The 13,486-nt window shown below is 48.8% G+C and overlaps 1 protein-coding gene across 2 annotated transcripts in view; it reads left to right on the top strand.

The window, feature by feature from the left end:
- The window catches only part of LOC119441875 (receptor-type tyrosine-protein phosphatase N2-like), a 658,601-nt gene that overhangs the window by 320,386 nt on the left and 324,729 nt on the right, over positions 1-13,486 (top strand). For both annotated transcript variants that reach the window (XM_037706513.2, XM_049661681.1), the window contains exon 13: positions 7,686-7,747. In XM_037706513.2, coding sequence (XP_037562441.2) covers positions 7,686-7,747 — 62 coding nt within the window. The remainder of the gene's footprint in view (positions 1-7,685; positions 7,748-13,486) is intronic.

The following is a 13,486-nucleotide window of genomic DNA, read 5'->3' as shown; positions in this document are numbered from 1 at the left end:
AAAAGCGATGTCATCAGCATAAACGTATACATGAATGTACTGGAGCTGCGTGATGGAGCTTAAAAATATATTAAATAAAACAGGAGATAGTGCTGATCCGTGTGGTACTCCCCCATTCTGCTTATACCTAGACGATGAACATCCGTTTTGAAAACAGTAGAATTCTCTTTCCCTTAAAAATTCTGAAAGCCACGCCGTGATGTATTTCGGAGACCTGTAATTCTTTAATTGCTTTATCAGTATGTCATGTTCCACGGAATCATAAGCTTTTGCTAGATCTAGGGTCACTAATGCTGAATATTCTCTTCGGCGACGAGCAAGTTGTATGCGACTCTCTAAGTCTACGTGCGCACACCAAATCGAGCACCCAGATCTAAAACCAATTTCACTGGGGCTTAGTATTAAGTTTTCAGAAATATAGGTCGTAATTCGACAATTCAAAATTCGTTCTATTAGTTTAACTAAATTTGATGTGAGGGAAATTGCTCTAATATTATCTAAATCATATCCACCTCCCTGTTTTTTAAGTATCGGAATTACCTTAGCAAGTTTCCATTCTGAAGGTACCCATGCATTTTTTAAAGAGTAATTTACCATATTCAAAATTTCTTGTGGGGACAATTCATACAAAATCTTTATCACGGCTGTGGTAACTCCATCTGGCCCTAGTGCTGAAGAAGGCAGATAGCGAACAACTTGTGCCAGTTCTTGTAATGTGACTTCCCTAAATTCCTCTAGTGGTAACGGTTTCACTATGTACGGTGGAATGATTGAAGTGAACCTGTCTTCCAGTCCTTTTTCAATATTTTCTAATAATTCGGACAATTCACGTGGCGAAAGCACAAAAGAGTCAATATTTGCTGGAACTGGAATCATTTTTCGAGAGCGTAAAAATCTAAAACGAGCTTTTTTGTTTTTTGATTTAGTCAGATAATTAAATTTATTCATATCATACTCATCTTTGGCTTTAGCTATCGTACGCTTGAAAGATGCAGCAACAAATTGGTAATCACTCCAATTCTTTGGACATTGATTACAAAGAAATTGCTTCCACGCAGCTTTTCGTTTTCGGTGGGCCCTCGCGCAATCTGAATTCAACCACGGGCTTAATGGCTTATCTGTGTTGCACGTTAAATTAACTGTTGCATTCTTCGCGGAACGCTTTAAAACTGCACAGAGGCTCAGAGCCGTAATATCTTCTTGCATATCCGTACGTGAAAGCATCGTAGACTTCAAGTTTTTTTGAAGTTTGTCATAGTTTACAAATGAGTGATTTTTCCGTCTAAGAGAAATCACAGGGAAATCAATTTGAAAAATAATTGGGAGGTGGTCGCTGTTCGTAGCACAGTCTATAGTATTCCACGATGATATAGCTAAAGATGAGCTGGAGAAAGTGAGGTCTATAGCCGATTGAGACGTTCCGCGAACAAGGTAGTAACTGTTGAATTTAGACAAGATAGATTATTATCAAGAGTCCATTCCCACAGGAGTTTTCCTTCTGAATAAGTTTTAAAACCCCAAGACACATGGTGTGAATTAAAGTCACCAGCGAATACTATGTCTTTTCTGCAGGAAGCTAATACGGTGTCTAAAGAAAATGTATCCTGCACTCCTGCTGGGAAATATAAATTAACTAAGGTAAATGGGGAGCAGTCTGGGAGTGAAATGTCTAATGCTAAAATTTCACATTCGGTAGACATTCTTTGATACGAAATCGTTGCTTTGTGAATAAATTTAGTTGAAACCAAGAAAGCAACGCCACCACCTCTGGCACGCCGATCCAAACGAAACAGTCGATAATATTTTAGGGAATATTTTTGACCGTTTGAAAGCCAGGTTTCTTGTGAGATAATTATGTCCGGGGAAAATTGAGAAGAATATACGATAGATCTGTAGTAGCAGAAACAATTGAACGAAAATTCCATTGTAATATTTTTAGAAAGCCTATGGTGAAGATAGAACGGTAGCGGAAACCGCCTGATGCAAAATACTCTCTTTCAAGAAGTCCTTCTTGGAGAGGTTCGCTTTTTCATATTTTTGAGTTTTTGACTTTGAAGAAGTTTTGTGGGGAGGAGATCGTGTGCGTTTTAGACTTTTGTGCTCCATGTCTACATCCTGGTAGTCTTCATAATCTTCCATTAGGGGTTCCGGTTCCGTCTGTTCTACATGAGTAGAAGGTCCTGCGCAAGGGGAGTCAGCTAACGAGTTTGACGACGATGTTTGTTTTCGCGTTAGGTTTAGTGCACTTGCAACCTGGGGTGCAGGAGCTTGGGTAGAGGCTGCACCAATGACCTGCGCCATCTGGCTAGACATCACTTGTGCCTAGGACTCAAAAAGAGTTGTTGCAAGTCGTTCCATAGCCTTTTCCATATCTTTCTCTACTGCCTCTGCTATGGCCTTGGATAGAGAAACATCCATACTAGCAGTGTGACGAGCTGTTACGCCTGCGTAGCCCTGGGATCTTCCCTGAACCTCTGTAACTGCTTCCCCACGTGAGCATCGCCTGCGTTCCACCACTTCTAATATTCTTAATTCTCGTTCCTTCGCAGAACAGTTCGCGTAGTCTGCAGGGTGTGCTTCATTACATAGGCAACAGTTTTCTTCCTGAGACTTACATTCTGTGTTTTCGTGATTCTCTCCACATAGGCGGCATCGAGTAACCGATCTGCATCCTTTTATAGTGCGTCCGTAGCGCTAACATTTCACGCACTGAAGTGGTCTTGGGGAAAGTGGCTCTACTCTGTATATCAGTGGCCATGCCTTGATTTCAGTTGGACGAGCTGTTCCCGCGAACGTAACAATCACCGACTCCGTAGGTGACTTCTTGTTCTCAATAATTCGGCTACACTGGTATACGGATACAGCTCCAGCAACTAAAACAAGTCTAGCACTTCTGAGGGGTCCAGGCTCGCGTCGACCCCACGAACTAAGCCTTTCGAGCATGCAAGGTGTGGTGTAATAAACGGGCTCACCGGATTCGATGCAAATTCTGAACAGTTTAGAAGGTCTCGAACGTACTCCTGGTCCGGTGAACGGCAAAGAATACCACCGCGACCAAACTGGCGGACCTCGGTGATCTTTTGGAACTGGGAGGAGGCCTTTTGAAGCTCCACCTGAATCGCTTTCGGATTCTTCATCTGTATTGATCCCCCATTTGTGGGCACAAGAGCCACAGGGACATTTTTGTTGCCACTGCGTAAAAATGAGTCTATCGGCCACTCTCTGGGAGGGATAGAAGCTAGCCAAGGGGAATGCCCTTGACCGGGGGAAGAAAGAGACATCAGGTTAGTCTGACTTGCTTACACTGGCGACACAATAAACCGAAGGTGAAGAAAAAAAACAGTAAATAAGTCAAAATAACAACCGAGACGTTAAACGAACAGTAGAATACCACCGCTCGATACTTGACCACACCCGAGGCAGGACCAAGGCGCTGAAGAGGGTCACGGACCTTTCTTCATGTGCGGCCCCGGTGTGAGCCACACCTGATCGCCTCCTTTTTTTTTCTTTCTTTCTTGCCCTTGGCTCATACCTGCATATCCCTGGCTCATACCCGCTTATCCAATGCGGGTATGCGCCACACGGGATTTTATTACCGTTAATTGTAACGTAACTGACGAGCATGTGATGTTATCAATGTCATGACCCATCAGACATGTTAGTCAAACATTCGTACCCTTCCATGCCAATTTTGGTATATACCAAGGGAACGAGACGCGAGGTTTTGATAAGTTTTTGATCAGTTTATTTCCGCCGGAGGGTTTCTGCGGTTCGGACCAGGAGTGTTTCGCCTATAGGCATATACAGCTTCGCTGTAAAAATAGAACCGTTTGTTTTCCTCCGGTTTCGTGTCGCCGGTGCTGTAAGGATGCTTCATATTGATTACGGTGGAGTGTAGCACTGCGCCTCTAGCATGCGAGGTCGATGGGTTAAAGAAACAGGAGAAATAATTACGAGGGGAACGTTTGAGTAGGAGGGGGCAGTGTTCATCGACGTTGCTGGCGTTCTGTTTGCACGGGCCAACGGCTAGCGCGCTCGCTCGTGCACCTGGAAACGATTAGAAGAACCAAAACTAAATCGATTGGGGGAAGGAAGCACACCACACCCGCACGCAAAAAGAGAGAGATTGAAAGGGGGGATGCCCCCTACGAGGGCGTGTAGGTGGCGGCGGAGAAATAAAGCATCGAAAAAGCTGCAGATCCAACGAGTTTATATATATATATATATATATATATATATATATATATATATATACAGCGAAAGTTTGTGGGAGTAGATGAGGAGTCGAAACACGTGTTTGTTTTTATTGAATGTCCGCACAAAGTGACACGGAAGGCTTTATTCAGGCATTGTAGCTAGTCTAATGCAATGCTGTCGTGGATGCGGGATGACGAGCGCCGTGGGGTGGTGGTGCAATGGTTAAAGATCGCGGGGCGTCCTGGCGTTTTGTTGGCTCTTCTTTTATTGCGATAGCAATTATATGGCCACTTCATCCGGATTTCTGCCGTCGCCGTCGTCATCGCCGTCGTCGTCATCGTCACCGTCGCCGTGAGGTTCCGTATATATTCCAAGGGCGATAACATTGTCGCCGCGCGCCGTATGCGCGAGCGAAAGCGCGCGGGGAACCCGCGCTATCACGGAGGGCGAACTCCCCCGCGCGCTATCACGGAGAGCGAACAAACGGCGGAAAGCAAACGCGACCGTCGCGCGAAAGGCCGTGGGGGTATGGGAGGGAGGGAGGCGGGGCGACGCTGTGCTCCGGCACCAAAGGCGTATCTTGCAACCGGGCGTAAGGGGAACTTGCCACTCAATCTCCCACGCGAAAGCAAGAAAGCGGGAAGGCAGCGCGGGAAATAGAGGGGGGGGGGGGCAGCTTCTCCTCTGCCAACAACTTCTCCTCTGCACAACTCCTCTGCACTTTGCCCGGCGGTGGCGGTCGCCCGCACCGTCTCTTATATCCACACGGCTCTGACCTTTGTATACGCTGTGCATTCGCCGCTCAGCTTCTGTTGAAGCGATAGACCGCGCGAACCTTCGCCCGCTGCGGCGGCTGCGCTTGCTGCCAGCGTTTTGACAATCGCTGTCTTGCGTCATTCACTGTGATCTATTCATGTTTGCTTGTGCGCGCTGACACCACGCTTCTTAATTCAGTTAGTAGGCGAATGTGTCCACGTTTATGCAGCCGATAAAACTACTATCCTTACTCCGAATAGCCCTCTGCTATTTTGCTATCGCAATTCATGCTTCGCCTTTCGGGCGAAAATGCGATTTTTTTATTTTTTCCACCGCATGGCCGCCGCCGCTGCCGCGGATGCGCCATCTGGTGGGGGTGCAAATAACTCAGCGGCGGTGACGTCGCGCGCGTCCTTCGCTGTGATTGGTTGGCCTGTTCGGCAAGAGAACTGCCACGCGCCGCAGCACCCACGGTCACGAAATCCCGGCGCAGTTCGCAAAAGAAAGCTTAGCTTTTTAAACTTGCATAGTGCCGATGATGTGGGCAAGTCGCGTCGGGGAGGACGACGAACGGTAGGAAAGGGGGTGGGGGGGGGGGGGCGGAGGAGGGTTGATATGCCGCTCCGGGCAAGCCATAACACGCCGCCCCGGCCTTTCTCCCCTAATTTCCCGACCCCTTTCTCTGCGCGCGTTGCATTTCTCTTCGTCACACGCACGTGCAGGGCATCTGCTTCTGGCAGTGGTTTCGAAAACTGCGCTCCCTGTGCATCCCAGCATCCTTCCGGATCCTGTCACGCGGAGCGGGAGCTCTCTTCGACCAGAGCCCGCTCCTCTTCTCGTCCCCCGAGCGTCGACGCCCTCCGTTCTTGCCGCACTCTCACTCTTCGCATCTCGGGCATTCGTGCGCGGATATATTATGTACCGACGCGCGCACCTCCTCGCGTCTCCGCTGTCATGCACCACTTTTTTTTTTTTTTTTTGAATTCTCGCTGTCTGGTTCCTGCGGTTATAGAGGCGTTGCGCTCCCTACTCTTCTAACTACCGCAACGCGGCCGAAAAATGCCGATGCGGGCCCTCTCTCCTCTTGCTGTTAGCACGCAGCGCATGCTCCTCCCTGTAGTTTTGCCTAAACGGATGGGAGGGTGAGAAAACGTGACTTGGGTGAAATGCAGGGTGGAGGGGGGGGGGGGGGGGGCATGGCTTCCAGCGTTGCAATCTATACTCATCTTTGCAGATCGACAGGTTCGCTAATGGAACACAAACAACAACACTTGGTTGTTTGCGCCATACCGAAACGAGAACGCATTAGACGCAAATGGGATGGTTATGCGCAACAGCTGAAGCGTGCTTGTGAAGTGAAAAAGACGGTGTTTTCGCAGTAGCGATGGACTGAGTCTCAGGGCGGATGTCTTCACCTGGAACCCTAATAGCATGTATCTGTTAGCGCATAACTAACTGGGATCCTTGAGAGCTTAGAACGGCCTCTTATCCGTGAATATGTTATGTGACGGTTACACAAGTGGCACCAAGGGAGGTGAATTAAGCGCAGTCGAGGACAGCTAGAATAAGGGGGTATGACGAACTTGGAAAAATTACAGGCGTAGGATGGTGTCAGCTGGTGCAAGACAAGGATAATTGTAGATCGGTGGGACTGGCTTTAGACTTGCAGTGGTGGACATAAAATAGATAGGTGATGATGATGACGAATACGTCGACGATGATCATGCGTGATGCACTGCATCCCTTCCGCGACCAACCTTACGGCAGTAATCTTGCGACTCGGCTTCTTCACCTACACGAAGTAAGATTGCATACATGCAGTCGCTTAAACCTACTGTTTGAGACGTTGCGTGAACGTCCTCAAAACAGTCCCTACTACGTTTGCCCGACCAAGGCAATGCAAATATAATGTGAGGGAAACTGAATACGAGCCCCGATTTTGGTTTAATGCGCGCGATTATACTGGATTAACGGCTTTAGTCTGCACGCTGCTGAGCTTACGTGCAACAATATTGCTCTGGTTCTTACCCGCGTCATCTCGTCTGCGTGCGAGTTAGGAGCTAAAGTGCTGCAGCTGTCTGCGTTAAATGAACCTGCTAAGCTACAGCTGCCCGTTCATGCGGCTTTGTTCTGTGTTATATTTTTTTTAAGGAGCGTGCAGTGAGCGCTCGCCATCGGCCATAACAAAGGTTATAATGCACAGGTACGCGCAGAGCGCACATAAAAATAGAGGTCATGGAGCACACTCTATTGCTCGCTAAGCTTCTCACAGGATTGAATTCTCACAGCCGCTTCCTAAGAATGCGTGGTCTCGATGAAGGTAGGCGAGAATGCTGCCGTCTCGTAGTTGTCGTTTCTGCTTTTCTTCTGTAGTATAGCGCTAGAAATCCTTGTCGACGTGTGAGAGGGGTCCATGCAGTATATTGCCTGTCTAATCAAGGAGGACATCTCGACCGTCCTGCGCAAGGGGCGGGAAATAAAAGAGGGGAACGTCGTAGACGAGATAGAAAGAAAGACGGGCAGTGATCAAACCGTGGTCGGGTATATCAGCCTTTGAAATGTAAATGTCATGCGTCAGAGAAGCTTGGGCAATGCTAACTGATATGTGTCGAGACTCGTCTAAAATTCGCAAGGCTGCTCGTAATCTCGTTTCTTATCAAATTGTCGATATCAACAGCATTTTTATATACGTGCCTCCTTAGTCTGTTTTTTTTTCTCTCTCTCTCTTCCAGAGAGCCTGGCTGACGTGCTGCACCAGAACTACACCATTGTGGCGGCAGGCGTCGTCGGAGAGGTGAGTACCAACCACTGGCATTTCATTTCGATTTCGCCCTGTTGTTTTACTGGCGCGCATCGGCGACACGCGTTGTTTTCAGAGGTCTGGAGGCTTCGACGCCGGGTCGCGTCAACAAACACGGCTATATCTGCCGATTTTTTTGTGTTTCTTTCACCTCGAACTTAAGTTGTGGTTGTTTCCTAAATAGTCATATCCTGGGATATAGGTGAACGATAGTTTGTACCTCAGTGTACTATCATAGGCCAGCCTAGTATAGATACTGGAGTTCTAGGCCCTCATTAATTTTATTCGAAGGGCTTTCGATCTCAAGTGAAATAAGAAGGGAATGAGCCCAAAGCAAATGAGTTCTTTGGAGATCTGCAAACTGCAGAAACTTCACAAACTTGCCAGGAAAGAAAACAGTATTATAGCTGCGAGAATAACTTGTGCGTGTTGGAGGGCCAAGTTTGACATCACCAATTTTACGGGGTAGGCGCTCTACCAATAGAGTTGAGGTGCTGCGTTCTACGCGGCCTTCAAGTGTCATCTTATCTTACTACAAAAAAAAAAAAACTATGGAAGTTTTTTAAGTATGCAGTTCGTCAACAGTGAGAGTCTTTGCGAGAATTTGCGTTGGAAACTGCGGCTGTGAGTAAACTCAAAAGTCAACACGAATGAGCTGGTCAGTTCGAGCTCAGTTTTCGGCACCGTATGGGCTCGTGGACCCTTAAACAGTTCTTTATTACTTGGAATGGCTCCGTTGAATGAAGTTACGCGCACCCGTTTGTGTACGAGCTTCACTGGTTTTTCCGACGACTAAAAACCGAAACACTCTAAGATGCTATCGCCTCGGATATCCGTTCGTTGCTTTTAGGCGGCTAACAAGCCATTCATTGACCAATCGTCCTAACTGCCTCGCAAACTCCATGACCGTCCTCCTCCGGAACAGCTTCTTATTGCCTCCTACTTTCTTTCTGCGTCACCTATTGAAGTTACGGTACATTCTGCCTGCACTTGATGCGGCACCCTGTATTGAAAAGCTCTCATGGAAAATATATTGTCTTGATGTAGTGAGTTTCAATGCACAGCCGCACTTAAAAGTAAAGCGCACACTCGTGCTATACAAGCAGTGTGTTGCACCTCACGCAAATTGAATTAAAAAATAAATAGCCTAATGCAAGAAGAATCTAGTGGACGAGGAAATTGAAAGTGAAGGATAATATCAACCAAGTCTCGACGCTTAAAGAAGACAAGGTCAACAGGCATGGTTGTTCAAATGACTCAATCATTAAATGTTGATTACGTGTCTTCTATTCTCTCTCTTTTTCATGTTTATCATTCACATAATTTGTATCTTAATAGTATCATATTTCACGCGCAATTACGATGATGAAGATCGGATCCGATTTCCCGTCCTGCAACGTGGGAGACGCTGGTTGTATTCTTCAGAAGTCTCGGCAGCCACGCATCTGTATTGGCGGACTCTCTCCCGCTAGGGTCCCCAAACGCTGCTCGACGTCCTGCGACGTCCGCTGCTCGACGTCGCGAGCTTCGGCCGTCTTTTTGGCGTGGCTGGCGCCTGCTTAACGCGCGTAGGCTCTCTGACTGGCCCGTCGAACGCGCGCATCCTCCGCGCGCTTGTATTTCCTCTCTTAAGCGTCGACAGCTATCTTTCGACTCGGCCGCATGTTACGAATCCCCCTGGAACACAATTTATAGTCTGGCGTTTTCAGCGCGCCAGGCAGCTGCGGGCGAAGTCGGAGGATATGTCACGCCGGCGACGCCAGAATCACCGAAGTTTTGCCTACTCGGCGCATTGAACGTAGCCCGAAGCAGCGCGACGATCAGCCGTTGCCGCAACGCATGCGCACAAGTGCGCGGAAAGTGTTTGCTACGTCGTTCTATAAACAGCCCTTTAGAATTTCCTAGCAAAACTTAGCCAACCCTAGCAAAAACCTGGAAGCAGCTAGGTCGATCGCACTCTAAAAAAAAAAAAAAAAAAAAAAAAAAAAGTTTACTCTCTTTGGGTCGTATCTTCTCCCCAAGCAATAATCGTAATCTGCCTTGCTTGCGTTTCCTTTCTTGAAATCTCAGCGCTCGCTACTTTCCTGCCGAGAATGCTGTGTCACGCTGATAACGCGCAATCTTTCGTGACTAGGAAGTACCGGGCGCGCAGCGTTAAAAAGAAAGGAAATGCGGACAAGACAGATGATTATTGTTAGGGGTCAAGATATGACCCAAAGGGTGTAAACTTTTTTTAGAGTGCACCAGCTCAGCTGTTTGCTCCAGCCTTGCACCACTAGTGCAAGCTGCCCACATTTTTTTCTTATACCTTGGTTACTGACTATTGCTACGTATTCTCGGCATGACGAGGTATCATTTAATATCATTGTCATGTTCATATAACATCTACCGATCGACCGTTTTTTATTTCTAAAAGTCGCTATAAGATACCCAGATCCTAGATAAAGCCAATTCGTATGAAGTCAACTGAAAATACGTTGTTTTTAAAATGAAGCAAAGCTGACAGCGGAGTTCACGCAGAAACAAGAATAAGCACATTTTAAATCGGTATCAGTAGTGATCTAATTGTCTGTTAAGTACCAGGAACTACGCGTGTAAATTTACGAACAGTTTCCATGTGGTGCAGTTTGCGCCCCCTATAATCCAACTTGAACGTTTAGGCGGAAAATGTCGTCAGTTAATAAAGATACCGCAAATACGGACAGGTAAATAAGCAAGTGAACAGAACACTACATTTGATGCATTTATGTTACCAGCACTCCCTTTCCATGTAAAAAATAAATAAAATAAACAAGAAAACCAAATGAATTCCTTGAAGATCGCTGCCCCTGTGTCCGAAGCCGGGTTGCAGACGTTCAGCCATATGTACCGCGAGTTCAGGCGGACGAATGCGGCAACTTTGTCCGCCTCGATTAGGTTGACTGCCCAAGTGCCACATTAACGCAGTCCTGTTAATGCCGCGCCATTAGTTCAAGCGGCCATTCTCTATTGACGCCAGTCCTCCGTCTTTGCCCTCGATATACCTGCCTTTATTCTTTGTCTTCACTTCGAAGCGTTCCTTCTCAGCGGTCCGAAAGGCTGCATTGTCATATAATGACGGTCGTGTTTAGGGGGCGCGTTCATGCCCGTTTCGCGCGGCGAGCCATCGCCGTCGTTCGTACACGACGCGGAACATAGATTGTCGGGGAAGGTGCTTGAGCGAACAAGCACGAAACAAGCACGAAATAACGGAAACAGTGGGACCAGCGATGCACGAGAGGAAAGCAGCAGTGAAAGGCGAAGGGAATGGGAGCATCGTTCGAGTCTAGCAGGGCCCGCTCGAGCCCCGGAGCTGGCCTGCTCCTCTGCTTCGCGCCGCCCCGGAAACCGTGGGGGTCGTCGTGGTTCGAAGAGCAGCGCGCAAGATTACCGGCGCGATAAACGTAAATAATTACCGAAGCCCTCCGTGCATGGCGAGCAACAAGGGCTCGGCAAAGAGCGCCCCCTTTTACCGCACCGTAACGCTGCTGCCACTCCCTTGTATGTGCGCGAAGCCGCCGGCCGAGCTTCCGCGTCGGCAATCGATGCACTCTGTACGGGGGGCGGCTGGCACCACTCTTCGGCACGTGCACACGGGCAGCGCCACCCGGCTGGGTTTCGGCCCTGGGCTCGCTTCTCTCTCTCTCTCTCTGCAGCTTACTTCATTCGGAGTGTCACGTATAACGGTGTAATCATGCCCCGGGTTTCAGGAGAGGTGCTGGGACGAAAGGAAGTGGGTTTCCAAGCAGCGCGATAAAGAGGGGTGAACGAGGAGAGACGATTATCACTTCCATATTTTCGTCGCTGCTCCGCAATAAAACAGATTGGCCCACTAGAGTGACCTGACGGCTCCGAGTTTTGCAGACCTGGAGCCGAATTCAAAAAGCTTTTTTGCTGGTAAGGGCACCTTCGCCGTTGTCCAATGCGTATTCGCTAATAATATGTTCAGCATCAGGATTTGCTGGAATTCGCGCTTATGAACGGTCCTGGCACGATACATTTTTATGAATGCGAGTCATGTACTGCTTGGGCGACGTTCGAGCAGGCGTGACTATGGCAGGGACGAGTTCGCAGCGCAAGACGTTACCGTATTTATTATGTATCTGCTCTTGAAGCCTAAGACAGTGTGTGTTACGTGGAATACAGCCCGTAGCCTTGAGCCATGCGTTGTGCTTGGCACGGGCTAGCTTTAGTAATAATTCTGGGATTTTACGTGCCAAAACTACGATTTGATTATGAGGCACGCCGTAGGAATAATTTTGTCAACAGGGGGCTCTTTATCGTGCACCAAATGCACGGGACACGGGCGTTCTTGCATTCCCCCCCCCCCCCCCTCCCCTTCCGAAATGCGGCCGCGATTTCATCCCGCGACCTCGTGCTTAGCAGCGCAACACCATAGCCGCTAAGCGACCACGGCGGGAATTGATAGTGATGCCATGACATGATGCCATGACATGATGCCATGACATGGCCTAGGCATCATGACATAATGATGCCATCGCATGGCCTGGGCTGAAAAACATCTGTTCCCTGTTAAATTTGTCATCTCCGAACTTTCATCATGTCACTCATCGCACAGGTGCTCTAGCTTCGCGTGTTTTCGCACCACGTTCGTGACCTCTCCATGTAGGTTGCCATCAGCTGTTGCACTTTCAAAATGTTATATCAGCAATATTGAGCCTCGCAGCCCCATGAATTGTTCAAATTCCTGCTTTTTCTCCCGTTACCAGTTATCCTATTATGTTCGCGTTGCCGTCATAGTGAGCCTTAGCCAACACACAACAGGACACGCGCAGCGTTGCTATTCGCACTGTGCCGTTCACCCTGCGATGATAAAATTAAAGGAAAGGAAACAACCAGTCGGCCGTGACGCGAACTGAATCACAGCCAAGGAAACGCGCAATCGTCTCCGGCAGCTCACGCGCGCGCGTCCCGGTATGTACGAGATGCGGTGGGGTGACAAAGCAAAGGAAAATGGAATAATCCTGCTCCTCTTTTACGCGACCGTCCTCAAGATGCGTCAGAGAGGGAGTAGAGCACCCTTATACCAAAATCAAGCAAGAAAGCAAGCAAGCAAGCAAGCAAGCAAGCAAGCAAGCCAGCAAGAACCATAGACTGGCGGAACAGTAAATACCGAGACAACAACGACAACCGCACAGACAGGGAAGACATCTAGGGAAAGAAGAGTTGGTTGGAAGGGAGAGGGGGGGGGGGGGGGGTTAGAGTTTGAGGCGTGCGCACACTGTCGCAACAGAGCCAGCGCCGTCGACTGTCCTCCAGCGGCAGCGCAGCGGTGGTCGCAAATCGGAAATCTCTGGTCGTAACCGGAGCAGGACTGGGAATCCCGCCGACGCGCACCGCCGTGCCGCCGACGACGTCTACGGGGAATTGAGATTGATTCGTCCCCTATTGGGGAGCGGCGGCCCACGAAAACGGAACCTGAAAAAAAAAGAAGAGGGAGTGTGTGTATATATACATGTAAAGAAGAGTGAGGCAATGGCGACGGGAAAACAGGAATTGGCTTCGCCGCGGACCCCGCGGTGCCACGCAGCCCGACATCGTCCTGCCACATAGTGGCTCTGGCGCGCGCGGTGTCCCCTGTGCGCGGGTGCTCGCGGGGTCGGCGTGTACGTGGCAGGGTGTCCTGGGACGGTTACAGCTCGCCGCCTCGCATCGGAAACGCGACGCGGATAGCTTGTGCGCGCTTTCACCTTT

Source organism: Dermacentor silvarum, chromosome 2, assembly GCF_013339745.2.
Source record: "Dermacentor silvarum isolate Dsil-2018 chromosome 2, BIME_Dsil_1.4, whole genome shotgun sequence".
Classification (NCBI taxonomy): Eukaryota; Metazoa; Arthropoda; class Arachnida; order Ixodida; family Ixodidae; genus Dermacentor; species Dermacentor silvarum.
Note: the sequence above shows the minus strand (reverse complement) of the source record. Positions and strands in the feature narration are given on the sequence as shown.